This window comes from Emydura macquarii, unplaced genomic scaffold (genome assembly GCF_026122565.2).
Source record: "Emydura macquarii macquarii isolate MOO-44397 ecotype Brisbane River unplaced genomic scaffold, CSIRO-AGI_Emac_v2 contig_1305, whole genome shotgun sequence".
Lineage (NCBI taxonomy): Eukaryota > Metazoa > Chordata > Testudines > Chelidae > Emydura > Emydura macquarii.
Genome location: NW_027131442.1, coordinates 225,591 through 246,350, shown reverse-complemented (window position 1 = coordinate 246,350; position 20,760 = coordinate 225,591). Strand labels below are relative to the sequence as shown.

At 40.1% G+C, this 20,760-nt stretch overlaps 2 protein-coding genes across 2 annotated transcripts; both read left to right on the top strand.

The window, feature by feature from the left end:
* The first annotated feature begins 1,855 nt into the window (after positions 1-1,855).
* On the top strand, positions 1,856-2,788 carry LOC137154872 (olfactory receptor 5G9-like). The gene has a single exon (XM_067550719.1). It carries the CDS (start codon positions 1,856-1,858, stop codon positions 2,786-2,788), a length of 933 nt encoding a protein of 310 aa, XP_067406820.1.
* A 15,606-nt stretch (positions 2,789-18,394) lies between these two features.
* Positions 18,395-19,336, top strand: LOC137154776 (olfactory receptor 5G9-like). The gene has a single exon (XM_067550586.1). It carries the CDS (start codon positions 18,401-18,403, stop codon positions 19,334-19,336), a length of 936 nt encoding a protein of 311 aa, XP_067406687.1. The 5' UTR covers positions 18,395-18,400.
* The last annotated feature ends 1,424 nt before the right edge of the window (positions 19,337-20,760 follow it).

Below are 20,760 nucleotides of genomic sequence, written 5' to 3'. Positions count from 1 at the left end.
TGATTAATAAATCCTCCTGAGCATGATGGGGATAATGAACTCAAGGATGATGGACTCCCATGAGGTCTCTCATGAAAAATATATATATAAAGGCTCCCATATCAAACAGCTTGGACATCTCTGCTAAGCCAGCACACATGTGCATCATCCTAGGAAATTCGGTGTCTCAGTATAACCAGAGAATATGAACAATATTATCTGACTTCCCAGCTGGAGGCATTTCTCATCAAAGCAAAAATGTCCAAGGCATTTTACAGAATTCTGTTGTGCAATTTTCTTGATGGTTCCACACTTTGGCTTATAAGCCACTAACAGGAAATAAAATTATTTATTTGCTGAAAGCCTGTGACAAATCCATGGTAAGTAAATGACTATTTCTGGATGTTCATGGTGGCAGATCATAGACAGCTGGGGTAGGTATTGTTTTATGAAATTGTTGTTCCTTTGCATTGTGGATGTTTTCAGTCCCGCTAATGTCTTCTATGACTTGTCCTTCAAATTCTGCTGTGACAGTGACTCAGCCACAGCCCAATAGCTGTCTGTTGCACTGCTTAATTATCAAGAATTTTAAGAACAATTTCAAATATATTGAACTATATTATATTCTCTTTTAACTTCAGATTATCCCTCTTTGGTCTATCTTCTCTGGGTCTGTCAGCAATTCCCCTTTTTCAAGCTGTATAATTCCACTGAAGCCATTCCACATCAGCTTCTGCCTCTTGGTCTTTTCTCTTCTAGTTTACACACATTCATAATTATTGCTCTCCCTTTATGTTTCTGCCTCCAGATATTTTATAGATGTTTATACTACTTCCCAAGCTTCTATATGTTTTCTTTAATTTATAACAAGATCTTTTGGTTTACATACTTTAGTGTGGTTGTAATTATAGACAGCTAATTAAAGGTCTATGAATGAGTAACAAATATTAAAAGCATACCACAGATATCATTTGGTTGTGCTGTAATTGATTTTATATATATATATGCAGATGTTTTAGGATATAAGCAATGGTCACAAACAATTTATTCATCTACTGGACTGTATAAAAATCTACAGAAATCACGTAAGCACTTTCTAAGACCTTTATTAATAGCATATGAACTCTTTATGGACTATTTATAAATGGAGGTTTAATAGAAAAGATAAACATTTCAAGAACCTAGGTGATTTAGGAGCCTTGGTTACATTTTTCTTTTCAAGCAATGTGGATATTTTAGGGCCTTTTAAAAAATATTAGGCACCCAAAGCCGCAGATACATGCCAACACGGATTTTCTAATGTGCCCTAGGCAGCTAACCCCCATTGGTTAGGTGCCAAAGTGCTTTTGAAAATTCTACTGAGCACCTATTGACAGATTTGAGTGCCTAAATTCCATTAGAAATCTGGCTCTTAGGAACCCAAGTCCCATTGACTTTCAGTGAGATTCAGGCTTTTAACAACCTAACTCATATTTGGAAATGGAGTTTAGGCTGCCAAATCACTTAACTGCATTTGAAAATTGCAGAAATTTGAGACCCCCTTGGAATTAAGGAAGAATCTTTTATAGTAACAATATGAAATCAGCTAACATTAGCAAAAAAGAGCAAACAGAAATCTCACTAGTTTTGTACTCAGCCCAGGACTGAGTCCTGGATGCAGAGTTTTTCCTTCCTTGGAGTTTTTTACTTCCTACTCTTACCTAGAATCCACCCTTACAGTCTTTCCCATGGACAGTTTTGGTACAAACAGCTGAAAAGAACAACTTGATTTTCCATAGGGATCAGGTTGGGTCTCTGCACTTTGTTAGAATACACATTGTAGTCTTCTCTGGATTTCACGTTGTCATTCTTTCCTCAGGGAAACACCAGGCAAGAAATGGCTGGGGAAAATGATACTACAGTGACAGAGTTCCTTCTTATGGGTCTAACAGATCAGCCTGAGCTGCAAGTCCCCCTTTTCGTAACATTTCTATCCATATATGTTATCACCCTCATGGGGAATCTAGGGATGATCCTGTTAATCAGGATTGACCCCCAACTCCATTCCCCCATGTACTTCTTCCTCAGCAACTTGTCCTTCGTAGATATTTGCTGCACCTCAACCATCACCCCCAAAATGTTGGCGACCTTGTTGGATGGGAAGAGCATATCTTTTTCCGGGTGCGTGGCACAGCAGTTCTTCTATGCACTGTTCATATCCCTTGAAGCCCTTATGTTGGCAGTGATGGCATATGATCGCTATGTAGCGGTATGTAATCCTCTACTCTATACTAGCATGATGTCCCAGGCTGTTTGCCTGAGGCTCATTGCTGGTTCCTATGCTGCTGTCTTCATCAATGCCATCATACAAGTCAGCTGCACCTTGAGTTTATCATTCTGCAACTCCAAAAGGATCCAGCATTTTTTCTGTGACATCCACCCACTGCTGAAACTTTCCTGTACTGACACCCACATCAATGAGATTCTGCTCTTTGCTTTCAGCTTTGTCATTGGCTTTCCCACTTCACTTCAAATCTTCATTTCCTATGCATATATCCTCTCCACCATCCTGCAGATCCATTCTGCTAAGGGTAGGAACAAAGCCTTCTCCACCTGTGCTTCCCATCTGACGGCCGTCACTTTGTTCTACGGGAGTACTTTTTTTATATATTTACATCCTACACCCAACTACTCACTAGAGCGCAACAAGGTGGTCTCTGTGCTCTACACAACTGTGATCCCCATGCTGAATCCCCTGATCTACAGCCTGAGGAACAAGGAGGTGAAGAGAGCCATCAGGAAAACCATCACCAAGAGGATTTCTTTGTAAACCTGCTGAAAGTTAGGTTTACTTCAAAAACTGATAAGAATATTGAGATAATATGTGACTTGGTTCTGCCCAGAGTCATGGAGCTGAGCTTGAAACACAGAGATACAGTTTAGTAGACAGGAGACGTGTGTGGGCGGTTAATTTGGGTATTTCATGCTTTAGAATCAGCTGTTCAAGAAGACAATGGCAGGAGGTGATGATGTATAAGTTTCTTCCAGCAGTTGAACTTCTATAAGTGCAGCATTTGCTCCGATGAAAGTGTCTGCTTGGGAAATAAAGTAAATAAAGATGGCCGGGGGGAGGGAGGGCGGGAGTGTTCATACCATGTATCTAAAGACCAGGGTGAACTTTTGGAGTATTGTCTACATGGTAGTTGGAGTTGTAATTTCCAGCCTCTGTTAATGTACATGAGCTAGATTGGATCAAGCTAACACTCTAAAAGTACTAGTGTAGCTGTAGGCCTGAGACCTAACTCACCTCCATATAAAACCAGCCTTAGAGAGTTCACCACTAAAATAGAAAAAAGAACGCCCTGCCGCTGATCAATCTCCCAAACCTCAGAAATGTCCCCAGAAAGTGTTATCACCACCAAGAGGTGTAAAGCAGAAACACCCGAGCTCTGGGAAGTTTTAGGGAGGAGACAGGGAGACTCAACAAATGGTATGGAGATAAGATAAGCTCTGACCAGCACATTTATGCTGACCAACTGCACAAACAGAGAAGGTCATAAGTAAGTTACAATTTGGGCACGAGAGAGAAAATGGAAAAGACTTGGGCAAAGAGGAGGAAACAGGTGCCAGTGCATGAATGGTTCAGTTTTGTTACCTGGGGTACTGGACGATGTGATAAGGTTTAGTAGGGTTAAAGGAAGTAGCTAATTTTGCCTATATAATGAAAATGAGGAACAGTGCTCTTTGGGAATGATCTCCGGACTGCAGTTTGACAGCAAACTGCTAGAGCTTTTACCCCTCTGCATGACCGTGACATGCAGAGGCATTGCCAGAATCCCCAGACAAGTGGATCCTGACTGGTCATGGGGTGAAATGTATCTGCATATTAGGAGTGGTGAGCATAATAGATTTGCTTGGCATATGTAGTCTCTCTGTGTTGCTAATAAATAGATGTTTAGAGCACAGCTGTGTAAGGCTCTTTCACTGGGAAAAGGTTCCACAGACTCGTAGAGCCCTGAGCCCCGTGGATAAGGGTAGATGCCTTATGCCCCAAGCCCCCAGAAAGGAATAGGTGGGGGTGTCTAAATTGACTAGGTTACGCCTTGAGTCCACAGTAAGGTATGGAGGGGTGCCCCAGATTGTGCAGGTAACAAAGTCATGGCAGCACAACTGGTAGCTCAACCTAGTCACCTGAGTACTATCCCATCTGAGATTTTAGATACCCACTCAGGTGGCTAGCCCAAACCAACACCCATGTGGTACACTGCTATTTTTACTGTGCTAGCTCAACCCATGCTCATGTGTAAACATCCACCCAAGCTAGAAATTACACCTCCAGTGGCAGTGTAGAAATACCCTATGATGGGAATTGTTCTGTGTCTTTTCCTCTTTATGATAACATATTTTGCTTGTTTTTAAAAGGATTTTCCTTGTTCACTGCACTGGAATATTTTTCTTCCATTCCTTATTATAGTACAATGTTTAATGTATCATCCTGGATTGTCACTATGAAGGCAACTGGATGTAAAACATTAATATTTGGGCCAAAAGTTGCAGTTTCTCTGGTGATGACTTTGATGAATATATGTTTTCAGTCCTACATCTCAAGGCTAACTTCCCTAGGATTACCAAATATCAACATATATTTATGTCTTTTATGTTTTACTGTCTTAAAGTATAATTTAAAAAGAGATTGATTTAAAAAAAATCTTAAATATATACCTAAATCATTGTTTTAGCTTTGCTATATTTGGTACCATTGTGTTCCTAGTGGAAATGGCTTTCAAATAATACCCAACCTGACCCCTTTCTAACACAACTGAATTATCAAAATTTCCATCAACTAGAGGACCTGGAGCTGGGAGCTAGGGCAGGGCAGCAAGTCCACCCTGGCAAGCTGCAGAGACTGACACCAATAAATTTATGATTCTGTAGATTTTTATGAATCACATGATACTTCTTTGTCTTTCTATCACTAACTTAACCATAGAATGAGATTTTCACCACAATAAACTCCAGGACTTATACAGATTGAAATTTCTTGATGCACCTTCTGGTTTTTAATTTTATGTCCTTGTTTATATTATATGTGCAAATACAATAAAATGTTACTAGTTAAAAAAATCCACTACTTTGCCTACCATTAAACTTCTGTAGCTGCTCAACTATGTTAGTATCTATTAGCAAATATTAAGCCTTTAGTCCTTTTCTTTCTGTATATTTGATTCATTTAAATCTTAACAATTCTTTAGGATATTACCAAAGAGTTTGTTGAATTTAAAGGCCCAAAACACTGGTCCTTGACCAATAAGTAACCTATTCAGGAAGTCTGTGCGTTAGACTGCATCCAATAATCCATAGCATCTCTATGTATATATATAAAATGCTTACATAAGCCCATAAACCTGATAAAGGATGATTATTACAGCAGATAGAGAAGAATGATGATGGGGAAGAAAGACGCACTGAAAGATATTATCTTGAAGAATTGTTAGTCCTCTCAGCTGTAAATAATTATTCCTTCAGATATAAATTAGGTAAATTGAGAATGTATAAAAATGACATCAGAACACATTTCTTTTGGCAAAGACATTTTCTTTGTTTAAAAGCCCTATATAATGACACTGCTGTTGGAACTTAGTTGGAGAATGAAACCACACGTCCCTCCAGCCAGCTCTTTATCACATCATTACTTCAAAAACTGGTAATGTGTCTATTTTTTCCATATTCTGGCTAGTGCTGTCCTGATCTCAGTTTAAGCATCTTTAGATAAACAATTCCAATTGAGACTGTTATTCAACAATCTTGAGCTGTCATTAACTCAGACACAATAGCTGACAATTCACTAATGATAATGAACAGAGCTTTTCAAGTTCATTGTGAAAGGAAAGAGTCTTTTGATTAAAATACTTGAATTATGTAATAAAAATGAATAATTTATTTCACAATTGATGAAAAAATTAGACAGATCACTAGTTCAATGAATCTTGTTCAACCTGCATATCAAATAATAGGATAAATTATTTGTCAATTAATGCAAAAAATGAAAAATGCCCAAATTAATTGCTAAACAGCTAGATTAATAGCATTCAACCAACTCCAGCTTTAGAGAATCTAATAAAGCAGTTAGTGACTGTTTCAGATAGATTACTTCTCTTCACTACCAGTCAAAGACAGACATTTACTAGACTCTGTACTTAGATAGTGAGAACATTGAGGCAGGGGACATATTTTGTTCTCTGTTTGTACAGCGCCTAGCACAATTGGGTCTGGTCTACGACTGGATTGCTAGGTACTACCGTAATACAAATAAGAAATGATATGAATAAATATTTATACTCACTTATTTTAAGAACTAAATCAGAATTCCTTTTATATACTTTTCCATATTTATAAGCAAGTGGCTAATGCACACAAACTGTCATGCACATTCACACACACAGAAAGGTATAAACACTATATATGCACTCACAGACACACATTAGTATTAAAATAGTGCCTAGGAGCTCTAGTCATGGAGCAGGATCCAATTGTGCTAGGCACTGTACAAACACAGAACAAAAAAAAAGCTTCTGTTCCAAAGAACTTCCAATCTAAGAGTATGTGTATACTGACGGCAGCAAAGTCACTGCCGTCAGATCGACTTATCTGGATCAATTGAGCAGTCAGTGAAGACCCGCTCAATCGATCCAGAAATTGATGCTGGTAAACCACCCCCTCAAGTGGCGCAGTGCAGTGAAGACAGCTCACAAAAGAGAAGCACAGCAGTCGACGGGAGTTACTCAAGCTACTCTGTGTAGCTTGCGTAACTCCCGCCAACTGCCGCCAAATCGCCAGGTCAGTGTAGACCAGGGCTAAGTATAAGACAAGAGACTAGAAGACAAAATAGCTACAAAAAGAAGAGGGAGTACAAGGAAACAAAGAAACAGTACTGCCTGATGAGCAATAGTTTCAGCACACCAGGAGTCTAACCACTGTGAAGCTTTTCAAAGGCATCATGGTAAAAGAGAGTTTTAAGGAGGGATTTGATGCGCTAGAGCTTCTGAGCCTCTTGCAGCTCATACTTGAAGGAATCAGGGATGTGTGGATGACAAAGAGAGGCTAAGATTTGAGACCACTGAGGAGAAGAGATCTGGTAGTGAACTAGCAACCTGAAAATTACAAATTTTATTGTCAGGATATCACCATCTTGGCCACCTAGACTCAGAGAGACTCAAAGAGACTCCTCCATTAGGAGATCCATCTCCTTATGTGTTTTTCAGACTGAGTGTGCTTCATCATTCAGAGAAATCATCAGCCTAGGAAACTCAATGTCTCAATATAACCAGATAATACAAACAATATTATCTGACTTCCCAGCTGGCAGCATTTCAAAAAAGTCAAAGCTACGTTGTAGAATTCTTCTATGAAATTTTCTCCATGGTTCCATATTTTGGATCATAAGATACTTTGCAAAAAACAAAAATATTGATTTGCTGAAAGTCTGTGACAAACCCAGGGTAAGCAGTTTAATATTGCTGGATGTTCATGACCGCAGATCTTAGACAGGTGGGATAGATAAAATCCTTTGTATTATTTTATGAAATTGTTGTTCATCTTTCATTGTGAATATTTTCTCCTCCATCAGCCCCACTAATGTCTTCTCTTACAGTTCTTCAAATTCTGCCATCACAGTGACACTGCTGCTGCCCGATCTGTTGCTCTGCTCAATGTTGAGAGTTTTCAGAACAATATCATAATGTCTTGGGTTTTTGTTTTTATCTCTTCTTCAACTTCAGATTATCCCTCTTTGTCCTACCTTCTTCTAGGACTGGCACGAATTACCCTTTTCAAGGTATATTATTCCACTGTAGTTCTTTAACATAAGCTTCTCCCTCTTAGTCTTTTTTTGTAGTTTATATACATTCACAATTTCTGCTCTCCCCTTTTCTCTCTTCTTCCAGATCTTATGCCACTTCCAAGCTTCTATGGCGTTTCCTTAGTGTGTAGCAAGGTCTTTTGAGTCACACTTTGTAGTAAGGTTATAATTATAGACAGTTTATTAAAGGTCAATAATTGAATAATAGATATTGTAATCATACCACAGATATAAGATTGTTGTGTTATAATTGATTATATGTATATGTGCAGATGTTTTAGAAGGCTATAAGCCATGATCATAAACAACTTATTCACATACTGGACTGTATAAAATGTATAGCAATTGCTTAACCACTTAGTAACACATTTATTAACTCTTTGTGGATTATTTATAAATGATGGCTTAACATAAAGGTTAACAATTTCAAAAGCCTAGGTGATTTAGAACCCTTAGTACCATTTTCAAGAAATGTGGATACTTAGGGACATTTTGTAAAAGTATTTAGGCACCTAAAGCCACAGATCGGTGCCGAGTGGCATTTTCAAAAGTGCCCTATGCATCTTACCCCAATTGGTTAGGTGCCAAGGTGCCTTTGGAAATTCTATTGAACATCTGTTAGTAGCTTTAGGTGCGTAACTTCCTTTAGAAATCAGGCACTTAGGAACCCAGATCCCATTTACTTTCAATGAGATTCAGGCTTTCAATTGCCTAACTCATGTCTGAAAATGGAATTTAGGCTCCCAAGTCACTTAACTGCATTTGAAAATTTTATCCAAAGTGGAATCCCCTTGGAGATAAGGGAGAAACATTTTATAGCAAAAATTTGTAATGAGCTAAAAAGGAGTAAACAGAAATCTTACTAGTTTTGTACTTAATCCAGTGCCAGTTGCAGGGAATGGAGCTCAACTTTCCCCAAAAGTTTTACTCCCCACTGTTATCTAGTATCCACCATTATAGTCTTTCCCATGGACAGATCTAATGCTAACACATGAAAATGACTAAACCTGATTTTCAGTAGTGATCAGGTATGGTCTCTGCACTTCGTTAGATGACACATTCCACTCTTCTCTGGTTTTCAAGTTGTCTTTCTTTCCCCTGCAGGTAAAGGCCAGGCAAGGAATGGCTGATGGATCTAACAGATCAGTCTAAGATGCAGGTCGCCCTTTCAGTGGTGTTTCTATCCATCTTTGTTATCACCTTGCTGGGGAATTTGTGGTTGATTGTGTTAATCAGGATTGACTCTTGACTCCACTCCCCATGTATTTCTTCCTTAGTAACTTGTCCTTCATAGATATTTGCTGCACCTAAACCATCACTCCAAAGATGCTGGCAACCTTATTCAAAGGGAAGAGCATATTTTTTTCTGGGTGCATGGCACAGCAGTGTGTCTATGCAGTCTTCATGTCCCTTGAAGCATTCATGTTGGCAATGATGGCGCACAATCACTACGTAGCTATGTGTAATCCCCTGCTCTGTAGGACAGTGATGTCCCACACAGTTTGTCTGAGGCTCATCACCGGGCCCTATGCTGCGGGCTTCACCAGTGCCATTGTACAAGTCAGCTGCACATTTACATTAACATCCTGTAGCTCCAATGGGATCCACTGTTTTCTTCTGTGACATCCATCCACTGATGAAACTCTCCTGCACTGAAACCCGCATCAGCATGACTATGATATATATTTTCACCTCTCTTTGGTTTACCAACTTCACTGGAACTCCTCATCTCCTATGCTTACATCCTCTCTAACATCCTGCGGATCCACTCTGCCGAGGGGAGGCACAAAGCCTTTTCTACCTGTATCTCCCACCTGACAGCTGCCACCTTGTTCTTTGGGAGTATTTTTTTAATAGATTTGCACCCCTTGTCCATTGAGTCACTGGAGCACAACAAGGTGGTCTCCATGTTCTACACAGTTGTGATTCCCAAGCTGAACCCCCTGATCTACATCTTGACGAACAAGGAGGTGAACTTAGCTATCCAGAAAATCATTAGCAGAAATGTATGTAGGTAAAATTGACGTTAGAAAATTAATGTGTTCTTCCTGAATTGGTAAGAATATTAATTTCATGTGTAACTGGCCATCCATTCAGGAGTGTTGTGGCATGACACAAAGGAGATTGGTTATTAGTTTGGATTTAATTAGGTTATTCCATATGTAAGTGCTGACAACTCCAGTAAGAAAATGTTCCATACAAAAAAAGTCATCTAAGAGATACATTTGAGGGAGACCTGGAAGAAGAGATTCAGAAGACAAGAAGAATGGTCCCATGACCAGGGTTATATATTCTACCATAAATTTCCTGTATAACCTTTGGCCAAATATGCAAAGATATTTAGGTGCCTAAAGATGCAAGTAGATGCCCAGTGAGATTTTCAAAAGCATGCAAATGAGTTAGGCATCTGACATCCATTGAAAATCAGAACCATTGAAAATCTGGCCTCTCTGCCTCCAGTCCCTAATGTAAAATGAATGTAAGAGTATTTTCCTACCTCTCCCAGATGCTGTGATAATAAGAGTCATATAGTTACCTACAAGAACTAAGTTCAAAGTCCTACTTGTTAGCCCGCAAAAGTAATTCAAGGGAGTATGTGATGATGATACTCTATAGTGAAGTTCTTTCACAACACCTAAGCAGTAATAATGAAGCATTAATCTTCAATTATACATCTCCCACCTCATGCAGATAACCACCTTTGTCCTAACATGTAACCTACTGTCATACTACTACCTGGTCCCAAAGGGATTAACCTTCCCAATCTCATTGCACAGCTGATACAACTGAGGTCTGTATGTCATTGAGTCTCCATATCCATAATCATAGGACTGGCCTGAATGTAAACGTGCGGATCTGTTTTACTTTTTCTGCTTATGATAACATAATTTGCTTCCTTGCTATAATTCCTTGCTAAAAGAAAATTCTTGCTGACCACAACTGTATATTTTCTACTGCTTCACTTCCCCAGTTTATATCCTACCTCAATATCATGGCAGCATTTTAATAGATCTCTTTAATTTTCTCAGATAAAGGAGTTATGAGTCAAGCAAGAGGAGCTGATGTTACTGCTTCTCTGTATTTTCTATAGAATGTATAAATAGAGTGTATTTTCTATGTGCATATTCTGATCGCTATATTAATACGTTATGGTACAATATTAATACACTCTTGCTTGTACTGTGCATGTCAATAAAATAAAATATTCAGTATTTACAAAAAAGGCAGTATTTGTCATTACTTAGCTGCAGCTGTATGAATAAGTAGCTCAGAATTGAAAAGCTCTATATTAAATAGAGCTGGAAGGGAAACATCTCACGAGAATTTTCAATATTTCAAAAAACATTCAATCTAAAATCAGGATGAAAATTCAAAATCAAAAGTCAAATTTAACCCCAAAAGTTGGCCACGGGCAGGGTAGGGTGTCTTATAGGGTCAATCTAAATGTTTTGTTTAGATTTAGATTGTTTTACATTTTTAACTATAAATTAACTTACACTTCTAAACAAGAAGTCATTTCAAATGAAAAGCAGAACTTTTAGTTCTAAATTGGACATTCTGACAATTTCAAAAGTGAAATTTGTCAGAACAAACCCTTTCCCATAAATAAACCGGTTTCCATTTGTATGAGAAATTAATGACACCATAATCTTTGGTGTAATCCATCATTTACAGAAATAGACACTAAGGCTAATTTTTTCAAAAGTGCATTAGAGATTTAGGAGCCTACGGTCTTATCTACATGGGGACATCCAGGAAAATTAATCTGAATTAACTAAAGGTGTGAAGTTGAAGTAGATTAGTTAAACTGTATTAAACCCCTCTTTGAACACCCTTATTCAGAATGAGTGGCCTTAATTCACAAAACCCTTAAGTCACTTAGGTAATTTTGAAAATTTTGCCCAAGCTCTTGTTTCTCTGAGCAGTGGTAGGACCATACAACCCACAGGGAATTTCCTTGCTCAGAAATCCCCACATGAGCCCCTCCAACCAGTGTTCTGCTTCCTTTCACGGTCATACACAACTGCTTTCCATGGTTTACACATTCCAGCTAACACAGTCTGTAACCAAGTCCTAGCCCCTGCCTTTGGACTCTCTAGAGAAACCCCATAGCTTCTCATTGCCCTCTGGGCCACATGCTCTGACTAGGCCTCACAGTACCTCTTTAACACCCTTCTGGATCATTACATTCCTATATTCATCCTTTCAACAAAGAATTTCTCCTGTATGCGTGGAGGCCCATTAAACTGTAGATAGAATGGGAGACATTTTTTGGCATAAACGGTTTCAGTAAAAAATGCATATTCAGTGACATCAAGACATTTGGGAAATGTGTGCCAGTTTTGCGAAATGTTTTTGAAAACAGAAATCTGAAACAATCAAAAGATTATTTTCAAATGTTTTTTAAAATGAAATGTGTTAGAAATAACCAAACAGGTTGTCCCAGGGGTGGACTGGGGAGACAGAACCCTTTATTGCCTGCTCGTTCCACCTCAACGCCACGAGTGAACAACGAGGAGGTTACTTTACAATTCTTTTATTTACAACAGTATGTAAATGTATACATTTCTAGCAACTCCACATAGACCCTTATTTGGTTACATTGACACCTATAAAATGAATATTAACATCTACATAATTAATACAATTATACCCGCCCCTGTTTGTTGTTTACAGGATTACCATACAGAGGTCAGGCATATCACCTTAAAACCTATAAATTTTACACTAACGTTCTTTAAAGTAAAGGTATGCCAGTGGAAGAAGGAATATAATGCTTTCTTGCCACCAAAAGGCCATGCACAAAAATGGTGATAGTTATTTTATTAGTCTCATTCCCAGCATAAATAGCCAAAAAAAAACCCAAACCAAACAAAAAAACAGACCCTAACTAAAATTCACACCAATTCACAAAAACAAGGTTTGCCCATGCCTTAACCCTGTTCCCTGTAATTTAGGCCTGACCATTTGTCCAGCTTTTAACTCTTTACTCTCCTACAAAATGTTTCATTTTTTTTGGTTTGAAATGACTTTTCATTTAAAAGGTTCCCTTAATTTAATTTTTAAATATGTCAAAAATATTTTTAAAATGCTTGCAATTGAAATGAAACATTTTGATTTTGTAGGAAAATAATCTTTAATTTTACCCAAAAATATTTTTTTTAACTTTTCAATTAATTGAAACTTTAAAAATTTTTCATTTTCAATCTGGTCTGAAACAATTTTATTTATTTATTTATTTTGAAATTGCTAACAAACCAAAAAATCCAATATTCAGAAAGCTTTATTTGTGGCACCCTCAACTATCTCAGGCCATATTCTGCAGAATGCACAAACAAAATTCCAGATAGGCACACAGAAGATGGAATCTCATTTCTGAAAAGCTAAATGTACCTTCTACATCCTTCACCCTTTCACTTTAGCAAATAGCTAAATAGCTGTTTTGATAGCCTCAGTTTTATGATCTTTTATTTTTAATGTAAGTGATTTTCAAAAATAAAAACGAGGGGATGCCTAATCTGAGTGCAACATAAATAACTTTAGAACAGAAATGCTAGAAATGAGGAATGTTTGAGAGAGACGGTTTAGCCAAGAGATTTTTTTCCCTCTGTTAAAATAGTTCTTTTGTTTTGTTTTGTTTTGTTTTTTCAATTCTAGACCTGTTAAGTCTCCGGTTTTCTCCAGGAGACATCCACTTCCATGTACTCTCACAAGGGCTCCAGAGCACCTAGGGTTTTTCTGCGGAAAGAGCCTGACAATGGAAAGTGGTATGAGATATTCTACCCACATACGCTTGCCAGAACTGACTGGTGAAGTTGGGAGCCTCAATATTTGCGTGCCCTGTTGGAAATACCTTAAATGAGGCTGATTTTCACAATCCCCTTTAAGGTGTTACCCAAAATCACTAGTCACTTTTGAACATTTAGACCTTAGCTACATATTTAGTCTATGGCTGAAGCAACCTAACCTGAGACGATAAAGATGATTTATTTGTGTGTGACCATGTGAGCAGTGTCTGTGTGAATCAGCTCCTTCACGCCTTATCTAAGGGGTTTTGGGGATACCCTGGCCCTCTAAGGGCCCAGTTTTTTTACTCTCAGGGTGTCTGCCAGCTAGTCCTTGACTCCATGTAGTAATCACTCCATAGTCTGACAGCACAGGTCTCCAGACCTTCTCCTCCACACTTGGTAAGGCAAGAAACTTTTTTTTCTATTGCCCATCAGTCTTACCCCCGTTCTCTGTGCTGAGCCTCTGGTCATTTCCTTGCCAGACTACTGCTGAGGAACTACTGTGAGGTAGTTCCCACCTCTCTGGCACCCAAGACTGTCTTTGACCTGCAGACTTTTACCCCAGCTGTTACTAGTCAGCCACTTTGTAACAGTTGGGAAAGAAACTGTTCCATCCATTAACCTCTTTGTGGGTGCTGCCTTGTGGGGTTTATACACAGGCTTGAAATTAGATGATGGTTTTTAACCATCAGAGGCATAAAGTTCTGGAACTGGCTTCCAAAGGGAGTGGTGGGGACAAAATACCTAAATGGATTCAAGACTGAGCTTGATAAGTTTATGGAGAGGATGGTATGATGAGACAGCCTACAATGACATGCAGCTGATCTGCGACTGCTAGCAGCAAATACCTTCAACGGCCAGTGATGGGACATTAGATGGGGATGGTTCTGAGTTACTACACAGAATTCCTTCCCAGGTGTCTGGCTGGTCTTTCCTTAAACTAGTGTCAGTGGTGGATTCTCAATAACTTGAAGTCTTTAAATCATGATTGGAGGACTTCAGTGGCTCAACCATAGGTTGTGGGTCTATTGCAGGGAAGGGTGGGCGAGGTTCTGTGGCCTGCAATGTGCAGGAGTTCAGACTAGATGGTCATGATGGTCCCTTCTGGCCTTAAAGTCTGAGTGTCTATGAGTCTGTCACAGTGTCTCAACCACACATTCAGTCACCAGGCCTCAAAGCATAGAGATCATGGGGCATGCTGTGGGTTGAAAGAGGCTGTGACTTTGGGGAGAGTAACAGAGGCTGCTCAGGGAGCAGGACAGAGGCTGCTCAGGGAGCTGGGCAGGAGGGTCTGATATGCCCCCTGGAAAGAGATAGGGGCTCCCCCAGCATGAACCAGGAGCTTCAGGGATTCTCTTTCCTGGAGTGCCTGGGGGGAACATTAGCAGAGTCAGTATGTTCTTCCCCATCCCCACCACCACTGTATCCAGGCTCTCCCCTTGCAGTCTCACCTTTGTCTAGGATCTTTTGCTCCCCCTCCTTTATTGTTGCGGGAGTGTCTGATCTGAGTGAGCCAATCAGGTTTTCATTGTATAATAGTTTTAAAATCAGAAACTCCTGTGTTTAGCTCTCGTTTGTGTCGATGTTTCAGTTTCACTGGGTCCTAAAAACAAAAGGGCCTAACTGGCCAGAAAAAGTATGTATTCATTTCTGCTGATTTTTGTAGCCTGCCTGTTACTCTGCTGGTCTTGTGATGAGAGCTGATACTAGAAACAGAAAATTAAAAATAACTTATTTTATTTAAAATATGCAAATGAGGCACTACGTATGCATCAAATATTTAAATAAGCCCATGCAATCTTTGGAATTAATTTTCTAGTTTTATGAACCTTCAGCCTTATCGGTATAAGATTCCCCTGAGAAAAGTAGGAAAAATTAGATCAGGGATCTTATGTTCCCATGAGGAGCTCTCACACAAATGTGAAAAATTCTATATAAAGGTTCACATGACAAATAACCCAGCCATCCCTTCCCAGTCAGAATCTAGTCATGGTCTTCCCAGGCAAAAAGACAATTGTCGGACATTCAAACAGCTAAAGGCATTTCACTGAAATATGAACATGAATTTCCTTGATGATTCTGCAATTCAGATCTCAGGCTATCTAGGAAGCAAATAAGTGTGTTTTCCCCAGATGTTTCCAGCAGCTGCATGGTAAGTCACTTATATTTCTGAATGTTCAGAGTCATAGACAGTCCAGGACCAGAAAGATTTTTTTGTCGCACTGAATCCAGTTTCCTTTCCCCACAATGTGCTGTTTTCTTTTTACCTTAGGCAGGGATTTGTGTTCAGTTTATATCTTCTGCAATGTGCTTGTGAATCTCTGTACTTCCATTTCTCAGTTGCAGGGCCTTTTTCTAACATCTTAATCAGAACTTCTTTTCTTAAGCTTCTCCTTAACCTTCTCTCCTTAAGTTTCACCTTAACCTTCCTTATCCTACCTTCTTCTGAGATGGTGCATAATTCCCCCTTCTTAAAGTATATCATTCCAAAGAAGCTGTTTATTATGTTTTTGTTCCTCCGTTAGTCTTTTCATTAGACTTACACACATTCACAGTAATAGTCACATTTCTCTCCACTTTATGTCTTTTCATCCAGGACTTATGTTAATTTTCACTTTTCTTTGTATTTTCTTTAGCAAGGTCAATTTCTTAAGGAAAAAGAAGTTATAGAATGAAATAAAAATAAATTGACATTAGCAAAAATAGTAAACAGAAAATCCCCAGCTTTATGTTTACTCAGCCCAGACCTCTGAGCCCTGGATGAGCTACTCTGATAGACCCTCTGTCAGGTTACTTGAGCGAGCTTCACTTCTGTCCTATTTCTATGTTTCTGAGCGCACTCAGGTCAGTTTCTGGCCTTTACTTGTCTTGGAGTAGAATCTCATGATTCTTCCACCATGACCTGGCTACATCACCCTTTGTATACCAGTCATTTACCCTGCAGGGCTTACTGGGTTTCCAGTTTCTGTGTTTTCTCTTCTTGGGAACCCGTGACCAATAAAACCGACCAACCTTCTTAAAACTAAGTGTCGTTATTTAGCAGACGGAACAAAGCATTATACAAACGGGGATTGTAAAACAACCAACAGATTTCATATGTGATTTAATTAAAGTCCTACCATCCCCCAGTGGGGACCAAGGGAGGTCTAAATTCTTCAGGCACCCCCATGGGATCTGGTTCCCCCCTTGCATCTTTGGGAGACTGTCCTTTTAAAACTTACAAGCATTCTTTCTTTTGCAGGAAACTTATTCATGCGTTCCTGATGTTTGTCCCCCTGCTCATTAAATCAGCTCTGCAGACTGGGAGGGGCGTACTCAGAGTTGCCAGAACTAATAGATTAGTAGATTCTAAAGCCAGAAGAGACCACTGTGATTGTCTAGTCTGGCCTCCTCTATAGCACAGGCCAGAGAACTGCCCCCAAATAATTGCTCAAGGATACCTTTGAGGAAAAAAAATCCAACATCTTCTTCTCCTTTCCTTTATGCCGCTTTTCCTGGTAAGAGTCGTGGTGGCAGCATGGAGAATAAGGATCCAACACTGATTTTAAAATTGCCAGTGATGATGAATCTACCACAACACTTGCAAAGCTGTTCCAGTGATTGATTCTCCTCACTGTTAAAAACGTATGCCTTATTTCCAGTTTGAATTTGTTTAGCTTCAACTTCCAGCCATTACATTATGATAGAGAAACCACCACGACCCTGGGTATGTTTTTCCAATGGTTAATTATCCTCACTTAAAAATTTACACCTGATGTCCAATTTGAATTTGACTGGCTTCAATTTCTAGCCAGTGGGTAACGTTATACCTTTCTCTGCCAGACTGAAGAGTCCATTGTCAAATATTTATTCCCTGTGTAGATACTTATAGACTGTAATCAAGTCATCCCTTAACCTTCTCTTTCTTAAGCTAAATAGATTGAGCTCCTTGAGGCCATCACTAAGAGGCAGGTTTTCTAATCCTTGAATCTTAAAACCCCCTCTAATTTATCAACATCCTTCTTGAATTGTGGACATCACAATTGGACACATTATTCCAGCAGCAGTTGCACCAGTGCCAAGTACGGAGCTAAAATAACCTCTCGACTCCTACTTGAGATTCCCCTATTTATACATCCCAGAATTGCATTAGCCCTTTTGGCCACAGTTTTTCACTGGGAGCTCAGGTTCAGCTGATTATGCACCATGACCCACAAATCTTTTCCACAGTCACTACTTCCCAGGATAGAGTCCTTGATACCGTAATTATGGCCTATGTTCTTTGTTCCTAGATGTATACATTTACTTATGCCACATTAAAACGAACATTGGTTGCTTGAGTCCAGATTATCAAGCGATCCCCGTCAATTTATACAAGTGATCTGTCCTCTTTATTATTTACCACTCCCCCAGTTTCTGTGTCATCTGTAAATTTTAACATTGATGATTTTATGTTTTCTTAATTCTGGATTAGTCTCTTACCAACTCATGGAAATTGACCACCTTAAGCTGCCGCCTCCTCCTTCCTCCCTAGTCCATCCAAGACAGCGTCTTAGTGAGAAGTGATTAAACTAAAATATTCATAGATAAAACACCATCCCATACCCAAGCCAACCCACAGTATTAACAGAAGGTTACAGGGCACTTCCATATTTATTGCACCTTCCCATGGACAGCTCTGGAAGGCAGAACTAAAGTAAATGCCTTTTTCTTTGAGAACAGGAGGAGTTACTGCTCTCAGTCATGGGCACATTCTACGCTTCTCCATTTTTAATTCTGTCATTCTTTTCCCTGGCAGACTACTCTTATTCAAGGAATGGCTAGTGGAAATTACTCGATGGTGACAGAATTCATCCTCCTGGGACTAATGGATCAGCCAAAGCAGAAGGTTGTTTTGTTCATGATGTTCCTAGTGATCTATGCTATCAGCCTGTTGGGGAATCTGGGGATGATTGTGTTAATCAGGGTTGACAACCGACTTCACACCCCCATGTACTTCTTTCTCAGTAACTTGTCCTTCATAGATATCTGCTGCACCTCAACCATCACCCCCAAGTTGCTGGCGACACTGTTATCTGGTGAGAAAAGTATTTCATTCCCTGGGTGTGTGATGCAGTTGTTTCTCTGTGCAGGATTTGTGACTGTGGAGGCCATTCTTTTGGCAGTGATGGCGTATGACCGCTATGTTGCCATATGTAATCCTTTGCTTTACAGCACAGTGATGTCCCATGCAGTTTGCCTTTGGCTTGTCGCCGGTTCCTATGTGGCTGGTTTCACCAGTGCCGTTGTGCAAGTCAGCTGCACCTTCAGTTTATCATTCTGCAGCTCCAACAGGATCCACCATTTCTTCTGTGACATCCACCCGCTGCTGAAACTCTCCTGCACTGACACCCACATCAACGGGATTGTGCTGTTTGTTTTCACCTCTCTCATCGGCTTGCCCACTTCCCTGGAAATTCTTGTCTCCTATGCTTACATCCTTTCCACTATCCTACGGATCCACTCCGTGGAGGCCAGGCGCAAAGCCTTCTCCACCTGCGCCTCCCACCTGACAGCTGTCACTGTATTCTATGGAAGTGCTCTGTTCATATACTTACGCCCCTCATCCATCGACTCATTGCACTACAACAGGGTGGCCTCCGTATTCTACACCGTGGTGATCCCCATGCTGAACCCTCTGATCTACAGCCTGAGGAACAAGGATGTGAAAGGAGCCATCAGGAAAACCATCAGCAGGAGTGTTTGTTTATAACACTGACTGTAGAAACTTGATACAGATTTCACAATCTGTTGTGAATATTTAGGTGGATAAAATGCCATCTGGTTCTGCCTGGAGAGAAGGGATGTGCCTTAGCACAGGGGAGTATGGTTTTATTGCTTTATTAGAGGGGTTTGATTAGCTTATTCCATATTAAGACTTGGGAAACCCCATCCAACAATGCTGTGTCCCAGTGTCGTGATGTACAAGTTTGGTTCATGAGGACAAACTCGTGTAAGAGGATGTTCTGAGGCATACAGTGGTTTGCAAAGTTAAAAGTCCTGCTTGATAGCTCATTAAGGGTCATCAACAAGATTAGGTTTGAAATTAGATGATGGTTTCTAACGATCAGAGGAGTGAAGTTTTGCCTTCCAAAGGGGAACAATTGAGGGCGGGGGAAAGCCTAACTGGCTTCCAGACCGAGCTTGATAAGTCTATGGAGGGGATGGTATGATGAGACTGCCTACAATGGTGTGAGTTACTTGAGAGAATTCTTTCCCAGATGTCTGGCTGGTGGGTCTTGCCTACATGCTCAGGGTCTAACTGATTGCTATGTTTGGGGTTGGGAAGGCATTTTCCCCTGGGTCAGATTGTCAGAGACCCTGAGAGTTTTTGCCTTCCTCTACAGCGTGGGGCACAGGTCACTTGCTGGCTTAAACAAGTGTAAATGGTGGATTCTCTGTAACTTGAAGTCTTTGAGTCATGATCTGAGGACTAGGGGTCTATTGGAGGAGTGGGTGGGTGAGGTTCTGTGGCTTGTGATGTGCAGGAGGTCAGACAAAATGATCACGATGGTCTCTTCTGACCTTAAAATCTGAGTCTAACTCACTGCGACTGAGTGGGTCTAGCTGCCCAAACAACTGATCAGCAATCAGGTTGGGGTGGCTGGGTGGAGGGGTTCTCTTGATGGGCCCTGCTAGATATTTCTGCTACCTTGAGGCGGGGGAAAATCAGTTTGAACTGTGTGGGTCAAAGAGATCCAGACAGAGAGACTTCCACAGACAAAGTTGGGGAGGAAGAAGACCAGCAGGGCACTCTGTGAGTGGTGACCAGCGTGTGTCACCATAGGATCGTGACTTGCTCTGAGAATGCCAGTGATCTCAGTGATCTCAGAGTAGGCAAGACTAAATATGTGGGTAGAATATTTGTTGACTTACAATCCTTTGTCTCTAACAATTTGTTCCAACTGTTGAATAAAAATACGTTCTTTTCAGAAGGCTGTTGGTCACTATCACTGGTCTTATGTTCCCGAAGGGAGGAAATGCAGGAGCCTGAAACCCAGTTGGAGCTGCATGGTGACAAGCTGTTCGTACAGCTTCTAGAAGAGGAGAGATTAATAAAACTGGGACTTTACAGTTTGGAAAGGAGATGACTAAGGGGGGATATACTGGGGGTGTATAAAATCATGACTGGTGTGG